General features: G+C 35.4%; 1 protein-coding gene across 4 annotated transcripts in view; it reads right to left on the bottom strand.

Annotated features, from left to right (window-relative positions):
* The window catches only part of LOC110817414 (putative LRR receptor-like serine/threonine-protein kinase At1g56130), a 35,311-nt gene that overhangs the window by 2,361 nt on the left and 17,768 nt on the right, over positions 1–15,182 (bottom strand). For all 4 annotated transcript variants that reach the window (XM_088221119.1, XM_088221117.1, XM_088221118.1 and 1 more), the window contains 4 exons: positions 3,994–4,058; positions 2,785–3,155; positions 328–523; positions 89–253 (listed from right to left, as the gene is read on the bottom strand). In XM_088221119.1, the coding sequence (XP_088077245.1) occupies positions 89–253; positions 328–523; positions 2,785–3,155; positions 3,994–4,058 (797 nt within the window). The remainder of the gene's footprint in view (positions 1–88; positions 254–327; positions 524–2,784; positions 3,156–3,993; positions 4,059–15,182) is intronic.

Genomic DNA, 15,182 nt, shown 5'->3' on the forward strand with positions numbered 1-15,182 from the left:
AAAAATTTAAATGCCGTGTCCTGATAAAAATACCCTCCACATATTTGGCTTTTGAAAATGCATGCTCGCGGCAAGATTCTTTGCTTACCGTCATCATCATTAGCACGTGACTTTTTCCTTCTTTGAATAATGCAGAAAACTGCAAGAATACATATGAAGCCTACAACTGCCACTCCAACGATGATCCCCGCAATCATACCAGTTTTATTCTTTTCAGTTGAAGGAGGATTGTTCCTCACAGTAGGTAGAAAATCTATGTAAAAATTCAGCAATCAGTTACTGGAAATAGTGCAAGAGCAAATGAAGAGCACAAGATTTGCTTCTTACCTGGGGTAGCACTGATGGCTGAAATGGAAGGTCCATATGCACCTTGCTCAGGTACGCAGCATGTCCCTTTTCCAGCCCAAAAAAGATGGACTTCAAGGTGATTTTCAGACACCTGTGCCTTAAATTCCTTTGAAATAGCTCGTTTAGAGCCACCTGCCTCTTTGAGTATGTCGAAATCCTTAAAAGCAAGAATTCCCTGGAGAAGAGAATTCAAAATTCAAACACATTAAAAAAGGAGAAAAAGCTTTATCTTACAACTAAAAGAAATTCTACAAATTATTTTTTACCATGGTATTGAACAATATAGCTGTTAGCAGGGAATGTTTCCCTCGAAGGGTTAATCCCAATATCATGATTTATAAATGAAGTATGTAATGGAAGATTGAAGTGAATGGCATAACTAAATAATTTGCACCTGTCATCCGGCAGGCCAGAATAGCAAGGATCAGTTAGGATGGTGCTATTTACCAAGGATTCAAACTTTTTGCATATTGCCATACAAAAGAGGGGAGCATGATAATCACTCTGCTCATTTCCAAATTTTCTTTATGCAGTTTAACAATTTACTTTTCTTTAAGAAATTCTGTTCCCATTTATTGTTTCTTTTGAGTGTAAACTTAAGTTCTTTTAAATGTTTAGATGACTTTAGATTATGAAGTGGGGCTAAAGATTGTAGATTTTGGAGAAAAAATATAAATTTTTTTCTCATCTTTAATGTTATTATACTTGAAGTATTTATAAAATTTATATTTTACTGATAGAAAAATTCTTATTTTATTAAATTTCTAATTATGTGATTATTATCCTCGTAAAATTTTAATTACATAATATTAACTAATTAAATAATAAAATATGATAGTTAACACCCTCTCTCAAATTGGTACAAAAATATCACACATACCTAACTTGTAAACCAAGTTCTGAATAGTCATTTTGCAGCTTACTAGTACTAAAGGATGCCAAAAAAGTGTTGTACACTGGAACTAGATCCATGAGGCAACAACTTGGCTTGGCTCGGCTCGACTCAAAATGGTTTAGCTCGGGCCAAAGGGGATCGATTCGATTCAAAATGGTTCGACTCGGCTCAAAACGGCTCGATTCAACTCAAAATGGTTCGATCCGGCACAAAATGGTTTGATCCAGCTCAAAACGGCTCGAGATTGGTTCTAAAATGGCTTGGGCTCAACCGGAGTACCACATGAGCTCTCACGCGTTACTTGACGCCCTGTCACTGAACCACCACGGGCCACCATGGCCCACCACTGAAAATCACTGAAACACCATAGAACACGCCGGCGGGTTTAGATCCGACATGAATTTGGTGATTTCGCGCCGAAAATGTGCTGATTCTGCCTTCGCATGAAGTGGACCATCGTGGCTGGGTCTTCTTCTCCGATGCACGTTCTCTCTCTCTGGCTCTGGTTTCATGCGCAGACGGCTTCGTCTGGCCTCTCTGTCCTCACGCAGATCTGGTCAGAAATAGCACCACGCTAATGCCGTCGCCGCACCTGCAAATTGCGCAATTCATCTTCTTTCTCCGGACAAGGTCACTGCATGCACCGATCTGTTTCTGCTGGTACAGATCGTGCATGATTCGTCTTCCTCCGTCCCGACGCACAGATCTAGTCGCGCTGGAGACGCGACTAGATCTGTTTTTCTTTGGCTCTCTCTCTCTCTCTCTCTCTCAGATTTGGCTTTCTAGAGTGGTTGTGTGTAGATCTAGATAAGTGGGTACCAACCCACCTTATGTTATTTTTAGGTTTGAAAAAAATTAGAATTTAAAAAGTTTTATTTAGCTCTACTATTATGTAGATTTTAAAAAAATATATAAATTTTATTTTTTACTCTTTAAATTATTGCACTTAGTATATTTATAGAATTTATATTCTATTGATTTAAAAAAAAAAATTATTTTACTAAATTTTTAACTATATAAAATTATTAAATAATAAAATATGGTAGCCAAACAAAAAATCTCTTTTTTTCCAATTGACTTTGTAGATTGTATAGAACAAAAGAGCAAAGCAATATTTTCTTCAAAGCTTTTAAATCCTTAAACTTAACATACCAAAGTGTTCCTCTAAAATAATTACTTAAAATAGGACACGGAGTAGACAATCTAAAAAAGTTCTCTGACCTTCAACTAGATTTCCCTCTACGTAAACCCATAACCATATCACATAACAAATGGTTATTTGGATATATATTTGAAATATATTTTAAGAATAAATTTAACTTTGATAGGCAAACACATCTGGGTTAGGTTATTATTTCGTGTATGTGTGTCATCTAGTTCATGTCATTTTAACTGTAGATGCGATGATAGTTCTATCAATCATAATTTAAATTAAGGTAATGAGCACTCACTTGTGACATAAAAGGAAAGAAAAAAAAGAAGCTTAAAAAGGCAGCAGTCAGAAAGTAGTCAGTAAAACAATTTTGATATACAATACAGACCTGGACATATATGTCAAAAACACGCCTCCCAACACTTCTCCATGTAGAATCTTCAATTTGCAATTCAGCAAATTGGAGATTCACAGTGTAGTTGCCATTCTCAAGCCCCAACCCATAGTATCTCAATGATGAAGCAGAGATTCGTGCTGTCTGGAATAGCTCTGAGTCCATGTTTGCAAATTGTGATTGTGACTTGAATATGAACTGGGGATTGTTGCTCCCGGTAGGAAGTCCAACATTACTGACTGCCCACCTGTTTGTGTTAGCCACGAAATATGTTGCTGCTCCCAGAGTCTCATTATCCCTCTCAAATACAATCCCACTAGTAGATGTGATCTGAGGCCCACCACTCTTGATTGAAAAGTTAAAAACTGCATCCATCAGAAAAAAGAAACCTGATTTTGCAAAGTTTTCATAGAGATAATAGTCGGTGATATTTTAAAAAGTAATCCAGATGGACCTTATAAACATGATAAAATATATAGGGTTTGTTCTTTTTGTAATAACCTTCAATATCATGTTTACATAGAGTTCCACCTCAAAGTAAACTCTCTTTTTTGTATAAATACTCATCATCTATAAAAACAATACCTACCAAGTGAAATTATCTGAAATTTAGTAAAATTATCTTATTAGGAGAATTTTGGCAGCTATAAACTGAAGAGACTGATAGCTTTGTTTTCATATACTTTGATCTTGAAGTTAAGTGAACTAAGTTGATGAGTGGACGGACTGGTGCATCTGGCCAATATTTTAGGGTGTAGAGTGGATAGCTTGCAAATGAATGAGACTTGCATATGGACTCCTCTTACTAAAACATTTATTAAAAAAAGTGACTGGGTGGAAGAAGCAGCATCTTTCTTAGGGAGACAGGTTGACTATAGTTGAGGGTGCTTTCTCAAGTTGTCAATTCTATTACTGTTTCACCCTCTATTGAGCATTTTTCAGAATCTTGTATAGTTTTATTTTCTTTGCAAGGGAATTGATTGGGGTGAAGTCGTAACTAATGTTTTTATAGGAGGAACTAAACTTAATCTTCTACCAAATATCAGGTAAGCAAAGAGTTACTGCATTCTAAATAATAAATGAACACCACAGAAATAAAGCAAATTTAATTTGAATAAACAGCAATAACATATCAGACATTTTTTACGGTTATATTTTAGACAAAGCAACAGTTAACAAGGACATTATTTCAGTTCTACTTACATGCTCCCTTGCCTCGATTACAAGGAAAGTTCCTTTGAAGACAGTTCAGTCCAGATGGCAACGCTCTGAATGTAAAAGAAGAGATTGCTTGGATGAGAAATATGAATTCATCAAGCAACAGGCACTAGTCTTTTAGGTACCTCTAGTTGCATCAAGATATATGGGTTAGAGTTGCAGACTAGGAATGAGAATGGCAAAGTGAAAGAAGCATAATCAATTAATAATGCTTTATCAGTCATCTCAGCAAAAAAAAAAAAAAAATTACACACACTTAAGAATAACAAAAACTCCTAAATTAATTTCCCAAAGGACTGTCATCAAAGTCTTCAATAAAGAAAGATCAGTTATGCCATAGGATTCTTTGTTTTTAACAAACTAGAGTATCTTTTCTACACGGATGATGAAAAGCAAGAGAAAGTGTCTCTTCTTATATCTAATGATACTTGCAATGTTTTTATTTTTATCCTGAGGCACTCTTCCTCGGCCTAAAATTTGTCAGCTATCATTCTCTTATTTCGAGAAACAATTAGATCCTTAGCTAGTAGGAACATATACTGCAAAGGAAACACAAACTGGCTTGAACTGTTCAAATGAACAGACCCTCCATTTCCTTTAGCAGATTACTTAGGAACTATTGGAGATACTGAAAGGTTTGGACTCAATTACCTAAATTAAGAACGTGGAATTAACATTCTTCCTGTATAAATTCCGAGCCCTTTATTGGACTGCTAACTCTTATATACTGTCAGGAACGTTAGTCATGGTTCTGATCTTGAGAAGGAAGGAAGAAGAGGAAGAAGAAGAAGAATAAGAGGATGAAGAAGACAAAGTAGAATTTGAAAAGAGAAGAGATGTATTTTTTTATTGATTCAATTGATGCTTACAAATGATGGAAGATGGCCTTTTATAGGCTTAAATGCAATAAAGGAAAACGTTTTTGTTGACGGAATCAGCTTGTCGGAATTGTGCGGTGATGATAAGCACGGCGTCAGCTGCGGAATGAGATGAGGATGGTTGAGGCACTCAAAAATTCAACAGGAAGAATTTCTTGCAATGGTCTCGTTCGGCAGCTTTGGTGATTAGGGGAAAAGGCAAAATAGCCTTCATAGACGGTTCCTCTCCTCGTCCTGATGTTGATGATCCCTCGTATGCATTATGAGACGCTAACAATTCTTTAATCATGACGTGGTTAATTTATTCTATGGAGGATGAGATAGGTGAAGCCTGTCTTTTTCATTCCATGGCAAAAGAGATCTGCGATGCCGTCATTTTTGGTTATTCTGATCTGAAAAATTCATCACACTTGTTTGAATTATGAAATCACGTACACAAACCTATGGTGTGGATTATCAAGAGACTTTGGCTCCTATTGCAAAAATTAATACGGTACATGTACTTCTATCTCTTGTTGCTAATTTAGATTGACCCTTACAATAACTAGATGTAAAAAATATCTTTTTAAACGGAGAACTTGAGGAGGATGTCTTTATGGACCTACCACCGAGATTTAATAATGGCAACCATGACAAAACAGTCAAATTACGGACAAGTTTATATGGCCTTAAGTAGTCTCTGCGTGCTTGGTTTGACAAATTCATGAAAGCAATAAAATGATAAGATTATATGTAGGCACATATGGATTACACATTGTTCTTCAAGCACATAGAGAGTAAAGTGATTATCTTAATAGTTTATGTTGACGATATTATTATAATAAGAGATGATATTGAGAAAATTATCTGAGTCAAGAAAGGTTTTACTTCAAAATTCGAAATGAAAGATTTCGGTAAACTTCAATACTTTCTTGATATGGAGATAACTCGAAGCCGAGAAGGAATTTTAGTGTTTCAAAGAAAGTATGTCATTGATTTATTAAAGGAAACTGGTATGTTGAGTTGCAAACCTGCGAACACTCCTATGGATCCCAATGTAAAATTAGACAATTTAAAAACAAGCAAACCGGTTGACACGAGAAGGTTTCAAAGATTAGTTGGCAAACTAATCTCCTTTTCATATACTAAATTTGACATTAATTTTACTGTAAGCTTGTCAGCCAGTTTATGCATGAACCCATAGAGGAACACATGGCTGCAGTTACACGAGTTTTAAAATATCTAAAAAGATCTTCAGAAAAAGATTTATTTTTCAAAAAAACCTCAAATCGGAGTATTGAAACATTTATAAATGCATATTGGACAGGATTGGTCACACATAGTAGATCAACTTCAGGGTATTATTCATTTGTCTGGAGAAATTTAGTCACTTGGAGAAGTAAAAATCAAATTGTGGTTGCAAGAAGCAGTGCAGAAGCTGAGTTGAGATCCTTGGCTCACGTTAAGTGTGAGATGATATGACTAAAAAATTTACTGGGAGAACTAAAGCAACAAGCAAGTGAACCACTAAAGCTATACTGTGACAACAAAGCTGCTATCAGTATCATTCATAATCCAGTCTATCATGATAGAACCAAACACGTTGGAATAGACGGTCATTTCATTAAAGAGAAGATAGAAAATTGGATGGTGTCTATCATCTATGTTCCAACTTTGAGTCAAATAGCTGATATTTTAACTAAGAGTCTTTGGAGACCCAATTTTGAGAGATTAGTTGACAAGTTTGGACTCCACAACATCTACAACCAAGCTTGAGGAGGAGTGAAGGAAAGTCAATTAATTATTTATTCTATATTTAAGATGATTGACTGTAATTTAGGATTAATTATTTATTATATATTTAAAATGATTGATTATAATTTTAGAATGTAGGAATATTTTGTAATATCTTGTAAATCTTCTATATTTAGAAAGATTAAATTAAGATAGCAGAATTCTATTAATTAGGATATGTATATTTCTCTTACTCAGCTATATAATGGTTTTGTACATTATTTTCTTTTCAAGCATGAAGATTATTCTAATCAGTTCAGTATAGATATAAGGTTTTTTTCCTTCTACTCTCTTTTAACTAGGATCCATTTATTTGTAGTATGCTAGGGTTAATAAAGAAAGACTGAATTTTCATTTATAATTTTCTTCTACATTATTTTGCAATTTATAGGGCAGAACACTCAATTGTTATCCTTCAAAATCTGAAAAACATATTCTTAAGAATAAAGGAAAGTTTCAGTTTTTTTTCATGATTCTATCATATATTTCTCTCCTATTTTTTCTCGTATGCATTCTAACATTAGAGCATATTTTTCCTTATTTTCCTCCTAAATTTTCTCTTAATATTTCTACACGCCCCCAAGCTAGGCATAAATGTTAGCCATGCCAACCTTCAAACTTAAGTCTTCGAAGTTATTTCTCAACAGAGCTTTAGTTAGCATGTCAACTGCTTATTGTTTGGAAGAAACATGTACCACTCAAGTTGTTCCTTTTGCTCTATCTTTTCTCTTATGAATTATCAATCTATCTTGACATATTTAGTCCGATCATAGTGAACTGGATTTTTTGTGATACTAGTCAACTGGATTTTTTGCAATGCTTATTGCAGATAGATTGCCACACATAACATTTATGGAGTGATATTCTCAACTATAATTCCTTCAGCACATGTGAGAGTCATACTCTTTTACGTATTCCTAATGTCATTGCCTTGAATTCTACCTCAGTACTACTTTGAGACACCATAGGTTGTCTTATGCTCTACCATGTCACTAAGTTACCTTATACATATGAGCAATATCTTGAGATTGATCTCCTTTTAGTGATTTATCATGCCCAGTCAGCATTAGTGAATTGTACTTTTTCCAAAGAATGATCCTTTCCCTTGAGTCATAAGTATCTCAAGATTCGATTCATAGCCCCTAAGTGTTCCTTCGTTAAATTATTCATAAACTAACTTATATTACTCCCTAGGAATACTGTATTTGGCATAGTGTGCAAAAAATATAGTAGCTTCCTCACCAATTTCTGATATTATCCTTTGTCTACTAGAGGACTTCCCCTTGTATCCCAAACTTGATATTTGAAGTGCCTACTAGCTTGCATCCACTCATTTCAGTTTTGTTAAGCAAATCAATTACATATTTTCTTTTTGACACAGTAATTCCCTTTTTGGATCAAGTTACTTCTATCCCAAGGAAGTATTTTAGATTTTCTAGATCTTTAGTCTTGAATTCAGAGACAAGGATTCTTTTGAGTTTCATGATTTTTTCTTCATCATTCCCTTTTATTCCTATACCATCCTCATAGACGTAAGTGTTGTAATCTTTTATGTTTGGAAGTGTTCCACAAATAATGCATGATCTGTCAGACACTGTATATCTACATTTTTAACTACTTTATTGAATCTAACAAACCACGCTCTAGGACATTGCTTCAAACTACATAGAGAATTCTTCAACTTGCAGACTTTATTCATATTAGCTTGTTCAAAGACTGAGGGAATATCCTTGTTTCATTCTTTTGTAAGCTCACCATTCAAGAAAGCATTCTTTACAACTCATTGGTAAAACGGTCAATTGAGATTTGCTGCCAGAGATAACAGTACTTGTGTTATGTTTAGTTTAGCAACTAGAGCAAATGTCTCTTGATAATCAATGTCATATGAATGTGTTGCACCCAATCGAGCCTTTAGCATGTCAATTTTCCATCAGCCTTATACTTCACCATAAAGACTCACCTACATCCTACTGTTTGTTTTCCATCTAGTAATTTTGTTAGTTCGCAAGTGTCAAAATTTTAAAGATTCTCATTTCTTCAAATACAACCATCTTCCAATTTGGAATATTGATAGTTTCCTAAATTGTCTTAGGAATATGAGTGTTGTCCAGTGTTGTAACAAACGTTTGAAATTGAGGTGATAATTTTGCATAAGATACAAAATTGCATAATGGATGACTCGTTTAAGATCTTACCCTTTTCCTTAGTACAACTGGACGATCATCTCTGATTGTTTCATATTCAGTATACTCTAATTGTGAGTTGAAACCCTCGTATGGAGGAGATTCTTGGCTGTGCTCAGGAAGTTGCTGTACTATATCCTCTCTCTTTTTCTTTCTTTTGGAGTAAACAATGATTTCTCCATTCTGATTTGATGGATTCTCTTAGGAAGTTTCCAAGGTAGGTGCAGGTTCTAGAATCCATGATTCAAGCTCAGAAACTGTTCAAGAGGTGGAATAGGACTTCCCTGAAAGATGTTTTGTGGCTCCATAGATTGGTCATGTTCCCCCATTTGTTCCCAGTAATCCAAAACATGATATTCTTCTTGGTTTCTCTCCCTCTGAGTGTCAGATTTGAAATAAAATGGTTACTGTTCAAAGAATATTACATCCATTGAAGTATAAAACCGTTTGTTTGTAGATGAATAGCATTTATATCCCTTTTGGTACCCTAAAAAATGCACTTGACTTATTTTAAATCCAACTTACTGCAGTGTTGTGGATAAATATGAATAAATACAGTCCATCTAAAGATTTTTAATAGAATTAACGAAATGATTTTATTATGTGGGTAGGTTGTGAGTATTTCTTGGACTGGAGTTAGGAATTCTAATACTTGGGATGGCATTCTATTGATTAGATAGGTGGCATCCCCAGAAATGATTTGGTACATTTGCTGAAAAAATAAGTGATCTGTCAACCTCAAAGATGCGACAGTTCTTTCTCTTAACTACTCCATTTTATTAAGGTGTATCAATGCATGAGCTTTGATGTACAATGCCTTAGTGTTCAAGATAACTTCCAAGAGTGAGTTTGAAGTATTCTTTGGCATTGTCCATTCTAAGGATTTGGGTTTTAGTATGAAATTGGGTTTGAATCATGTTATTGAGCTTTTGAAATATTTCCCCGATTGTCAACTTTTCTCCCATTAAGTATATTCAGCTAACTCTAGTATAATTATCTACAAATAAAACAAACCATCTAACCCCAAAAATATTTTTCATTCTTGATGGTCCTCATACATCACTCTGTACCAAAGAAAAAGGTTATAGGGTTGTACCTATTATGTATTCTGTGTGTGCTTTACAAGTTGACATATATCATACTAAAATTCGTAGAATTTTTATCGGTGAATAATGAGAGAACAAGTCGTTGTAGGTAACTAAAGTTTGGATATCCTAATTTACAGTACATCTATATCCCAACTAAAGGAGTGACAAGGTGGTCGTGATTTTGTGGAGGGATGAGAGATTTCAGTGTGTGAAAATGTTGAGGGTTGAGACCACACTGTATATTCTTTTCAAAAATAACATGGGAGGGGAGGAATGGGTATTCACTGGGGTGTATGGTCGTGGTAACAGTGAGGAGAGGGGGTTGCTATGGAGGGAGTTAGAAGAATGCAAACAAAAATGGGGTGACAATTGAGTTGCGAGGGTGGGGGGAGGGGAGGGATTTTAACATGGTATTGAGGAGGGAGGAGAGAAGTGGATCTAGTTTTTCTGTTGCTGGGGCTACGGAATTCAGTGAGGTGCTGGATAGATTGGAGTTGGTGGATATGCCACTGGTTGGAGGGCAGTGGACCTGTTCTAATCAGAGAAGGATCCCTTCTTGGTCTCAGATAGACCGTTTCATGTTATTTCCCAGGTTTTTGTTGCAGCTTGCAGGTGTTTGCCAGAAGCTCTTGCCACGATCCATCTCTAACCACTTCCCGATCTGTTTCGAAGTTGAGGTTACTCAATGGGGACCTACCCCATTCAACCTTGAAATAAGTGGTTAAGGGTGGATAAGCTCCTTGTAAAAGATAAATGAAAAAACTCCACTGTTCAGGGCAAAGCCAGTCACAGGATCGTGCACAAGTTTAAGATCTTGTTAAATCCTTGGCTAAAGATGAAAGGATGAAAGATGGGAAGGAGTTCAACACCTTGATGCGTGAAGCCAGTGAGTTGGATAAGAAGGGGTGAGTGGTCTGGATAGCTCAGAAAGCTATAGAAGAGACTGCCTGAGGGTGAAACTGGCCAATATAATATTTTCTGAGGAGCACTCTTGGAAACATAAATCTAGAGAGAAATGGTTGAAGGATGGGGACCGAAACACCAAATACTTCCATACACTGGCTAGCCACTACAGAGATGCAATTACATTGAGGAGATGTGAATTGATGAAGCTAGAGTAAAAAGAAATAATGAAATGAGGACTGCTGCCCACACTTATTTTGCTGGGCTGTATGAGGAAGATTTCCAAAAAAGGCTTAAACTTGATGGTCTTAATTTTAAAAGTTTGGCAGCTGGCAGTAGACAGATGTTAGAGTCCGAATTTACTGAGGAAGAAATATATGAGAGCTTGAAATTAAGCAATGGTGATAAAGCCCTGGGACCGGATGGCTTCAATATGAAATTCTTACAAGAATTCTAGTATGTTATTGAGGATGATGTGGTGGAGATGTTTAATGAATTGCATGAGATAGGTAAATTCGTAAAATCTATGAACTCTATTTTTTTTTATCCTCATTATAAAAAGGAAAGGTGCAAATGATATCCATGACTTTAGACCAATTAGTTTGGTGGGTTGTATCTACAAACTTATAACTAAAGTGCTACCCAGAAGATTATCTAAAGTTCATTGGAAAGTTGTTGGGGGAATGTCAGCATGCTTTTGTGGAAGGCAGACAGATTTTAGATGCTGTCTTGACAGCAAATGAAGTGGTAGATGAGTTGGTTTCGGGATGTAATGAGGAATTGATTGGTAAGCTCGACATGGAGAAAGCTTATGACCATATTAGCTGGGATTTTGTGGATTATATGATAGGTAGGATGGGCTTCGGATTCATATGGAGAAGATGGATGCATTCTTGCATGATAACCACTTCATTTGCGGTGCTCATCAATGAGGGACCGTCAACTTTCTTCACTTCTTCTAGGGGTCTCCGACAAAAATTATACCGAACTAAATGAACTTAACTGTCAAAAAACTTATTTTTTCATAACCTAACTAGCAGGGACCTTGAAAGTGGATTAAAGGTTAAAATAAGGGCCTTATAATCCAGATTGTCATATAAAATGACTTCCACTTGTTATTCTAGGGTCTACTGGCATGTGTTACGCATATAGCTAGCCTTCCTTCTTATTCTTAGCATCACAAGCTTATGCTTATGTTGAATCGAGATTTTATTGGTAAACTTTTTCCCTTCGGGGGATATGCTCTTTTATTATCTGCTGTTGGTGTCTATCATTGGCTCAGGCTGTCCCTGTATCTGGTCTTTCAGTCACCTTTCAATGGCTCCCTTAATTATGCGCGAGGAATTTCCCTCTTGAGGAATAGGTATTGGATGTTGGTATGCCCAGGCACTCTAATTATTGATTGTGCAGCTCTCTTCTATTAGCGACTAAGAGAAAAAGGGCACATGAACAGTACTCGATTGATGAGCCAGCCCTCTACACTATAGATTGTTGGTCCGCCCACCCTCTAGAATGAATCAGGGGAAGGCAGCAGTGGAGTAACGGGGGATCCCGAAGCGAAGGGATCAACCCCTTCTTTGTTGGTACTTGATTCTATCTTATATCTCACATTTCAGGGGGATCCTTTATCCCTATTTATTATTGTAATGGAAGCATTAAATGGATTGATGTTGAAGGCCAAGGAGCTCCAGTTGGTAAAAAGTGTTTCAGTGGGTAGAGGTGTCAATTTGCTTGAAATATCACATCTATTTTTTGCTTATGACACTTGATTTTCTGCCAACCAGATGTGGGTATTCTGCGACACCTAAGATGCATCCTTTTATGCTTCCAAGCTGTCTCAGGACTAAATATTAATTTGAAGAAATCTGAGACTGTCAGATTTGGGGGATAAGGAGGATGAAAACCAGCTGGCTAAGGTACTAGGGTGTAAGATGGTCAAGCTCCCAATCAAATACCTGGGAGTTCCACTTGGGGCAAAGCACAAAGACATGAAATCATGTAAGCTAGTGATAGAGATGTTTGAAAGAAGACTTGTCGATTGGAAGAGAAATTTCCTATCCAAGGGAGGTAGATACACTCTAATCAAAAGTACATTTGTTAACCTCCCCACTTATTATTTTTCTACCCTCACGATTCCAATAAAGGTTGCTAGAAGGTTGGAAGCAATCAAATGCCTTTTTCACGGGGCGATGAGGAGGGGAATAGGAGATATCATTTGGTTAATTGGGGTGAAGTCAAAAACCCATTCAATCAAGGTGGATTGGACATTAGATTCCTTGTAGAGATGAATGTGGCCTTTCTTAAAAAGTGGTTGTGGAGATATTTAAATGAGAAAGACAGGATGTGGAGGACGATTATTGAGGTGAGGTGGAGCGAGACAGAATTAGAAGACAACATGGAATAGGGCTGTGGAGGAAAATCTTTATGGAGTGGCCTTGTTTTGAGGAGTGCACTCAGTGGAAAATTGGGAGTGTGACAGAATCAGATTCTGGTTGGATGAGTGTATGAGCCGATTGCCAAGTATTTTTGCAATCACACAATCTAGAAACATGGTTGTAAAGAAGACTTACAAGGAAAGCAATGGCAGCAGGGCTTGGGAGGTGAATGTTTCCAGAAATTTGAATGATGGGGAGGTTCAGGAGTATGAAGCTCTTCTGCATCTTCTGGAGTTCCAACAGCTTAATAATGAACCAGATCAGGTGCTATGGAAGTTGAGTCAGAATGAAAATTTTTTTGTTACGTCTTACTACAACCATATTAGGAGGGAAAGGTCTGAAAGGAGCCACAATTTCCCGATTAAACAGATATTGAAATCAAAAACACCTCCTAAAATAGTTTTTTTCGCTTGGGAGGCCAGTAGGGAATGTATACTGATCATTAACGTGGATCGTGGTAAATGATAATCAATTATTGTATGGTACTCCACGAACGTGAAAAAATCATATTCGTTTCAACTTCCAACTTGATGAAATAGTAGTAAATGGTATCCGACTAATAAATTTGAGATGAATTTTAAAACCATCGAATCGGTGGTACGTGACCGACAAATAATTTTTTTTCCGTTATACCCTCATAAAATATACTTAATTCCAGTTACGCCTTCAAATAAAAACCTTATTTTTCTTCTCTTTTTCTCAAATTAACTCATTATATGTGATTATTTCAAATACATTTTAATTTTTTATTTATCGAAATAATTTTAGATTTAATATAATAGTATATAATTACAACCATTTGTTTTTAATATGTAAATAATTTTATTTTTATTAAAATTAAATTAATATGATAATATAAATAATAACTATTTATTTTATCAAATATAAAAATTTAATTTGATTATGTGTAATAATTATTTATTTAAATACAAATTTAATTATATTCTTATATAATTTTTTTTTAATTACATATTTCTTATATACTATTTACTATTACATATAATAGGTAGGGGTAAATTAATAATTTAACTAAAAATACAACTATATTATCTTATCATCCAAACAAACCGTTGCTATTAACATACATTAACACGCAATCATCCAAATATAAAAAATTTTACCATTGCCATTCTGTATCATTATCATCTAATCACTGTTATTGTCATACACTAATTACCTATCACTAAAATTTATTCAAACAGAGGGTAACAAGCTGATGTCTAGAGGCCATATTCTTGTCAACAGATGTTACCTATGTATGAATGCAAAGGAGTCATGTAACCATCTTCTTTTATGGTGTCATGTGACTTATGATATGTGGTGCATGATTTATGGGCTTTTAGAGATTAATTGGGTGATGACAGGTAATTGTTAGGGAGGAAATTTTGGCTTGGGGTGGATTATATAAGAAAAAAAGAATGTACTAATTTGATTCCATTGACTATTTTTTGATTATACGAAAAGAGATTAACTATTGACCTTTTGAGAGTAAAGAATTTGACTTATAAGTTGAGAGATAGGTGGTTCCATGTTTTTGGTTCTATATTACTGGGCATAACAAAATTAGGGATTAAAATTTTGGAAATATCATTAATACTCTAACACGATTGTAATTTTTTTGTACGTGGGTAGTACCTCTTTGGTACCCTGTTAATATATATACCTCATATTTTTTATTTAAAAAAAAATAGTGCGATAATATAAATGCACTAATCATTACATGAGGTAAAACAGGAGAATTCAAAGAATGAAGATTCTTAAGAATAATTGCTTTCGAGGATATAGAGCCCTGAATGCATTTCAACATTGTCAATCGTCTTCCCCGAGCATAATCTTAAAATTCAACCATGGTGGAACCAAATTTAGCAATAACTCTCAATTCTCGAGTTAATTTGCTTGCTAACAATAAATTGC

Source organism: Carica papaya, chromosome 5, assembly GCF_054855325.1.
Source record: "Carica papaya isolate Zhongbai chromosome 5, ASM5485532v1, whole genome shotgun sequence".
In the NCBI taxonomy this organism is placed as follows: domain Eukaryota; kingdom Viridiplantae; phylum Streptophyta; class Magnoliopsida; order Brassicales; family Caricaceae; genus Carica; species Carica papaya.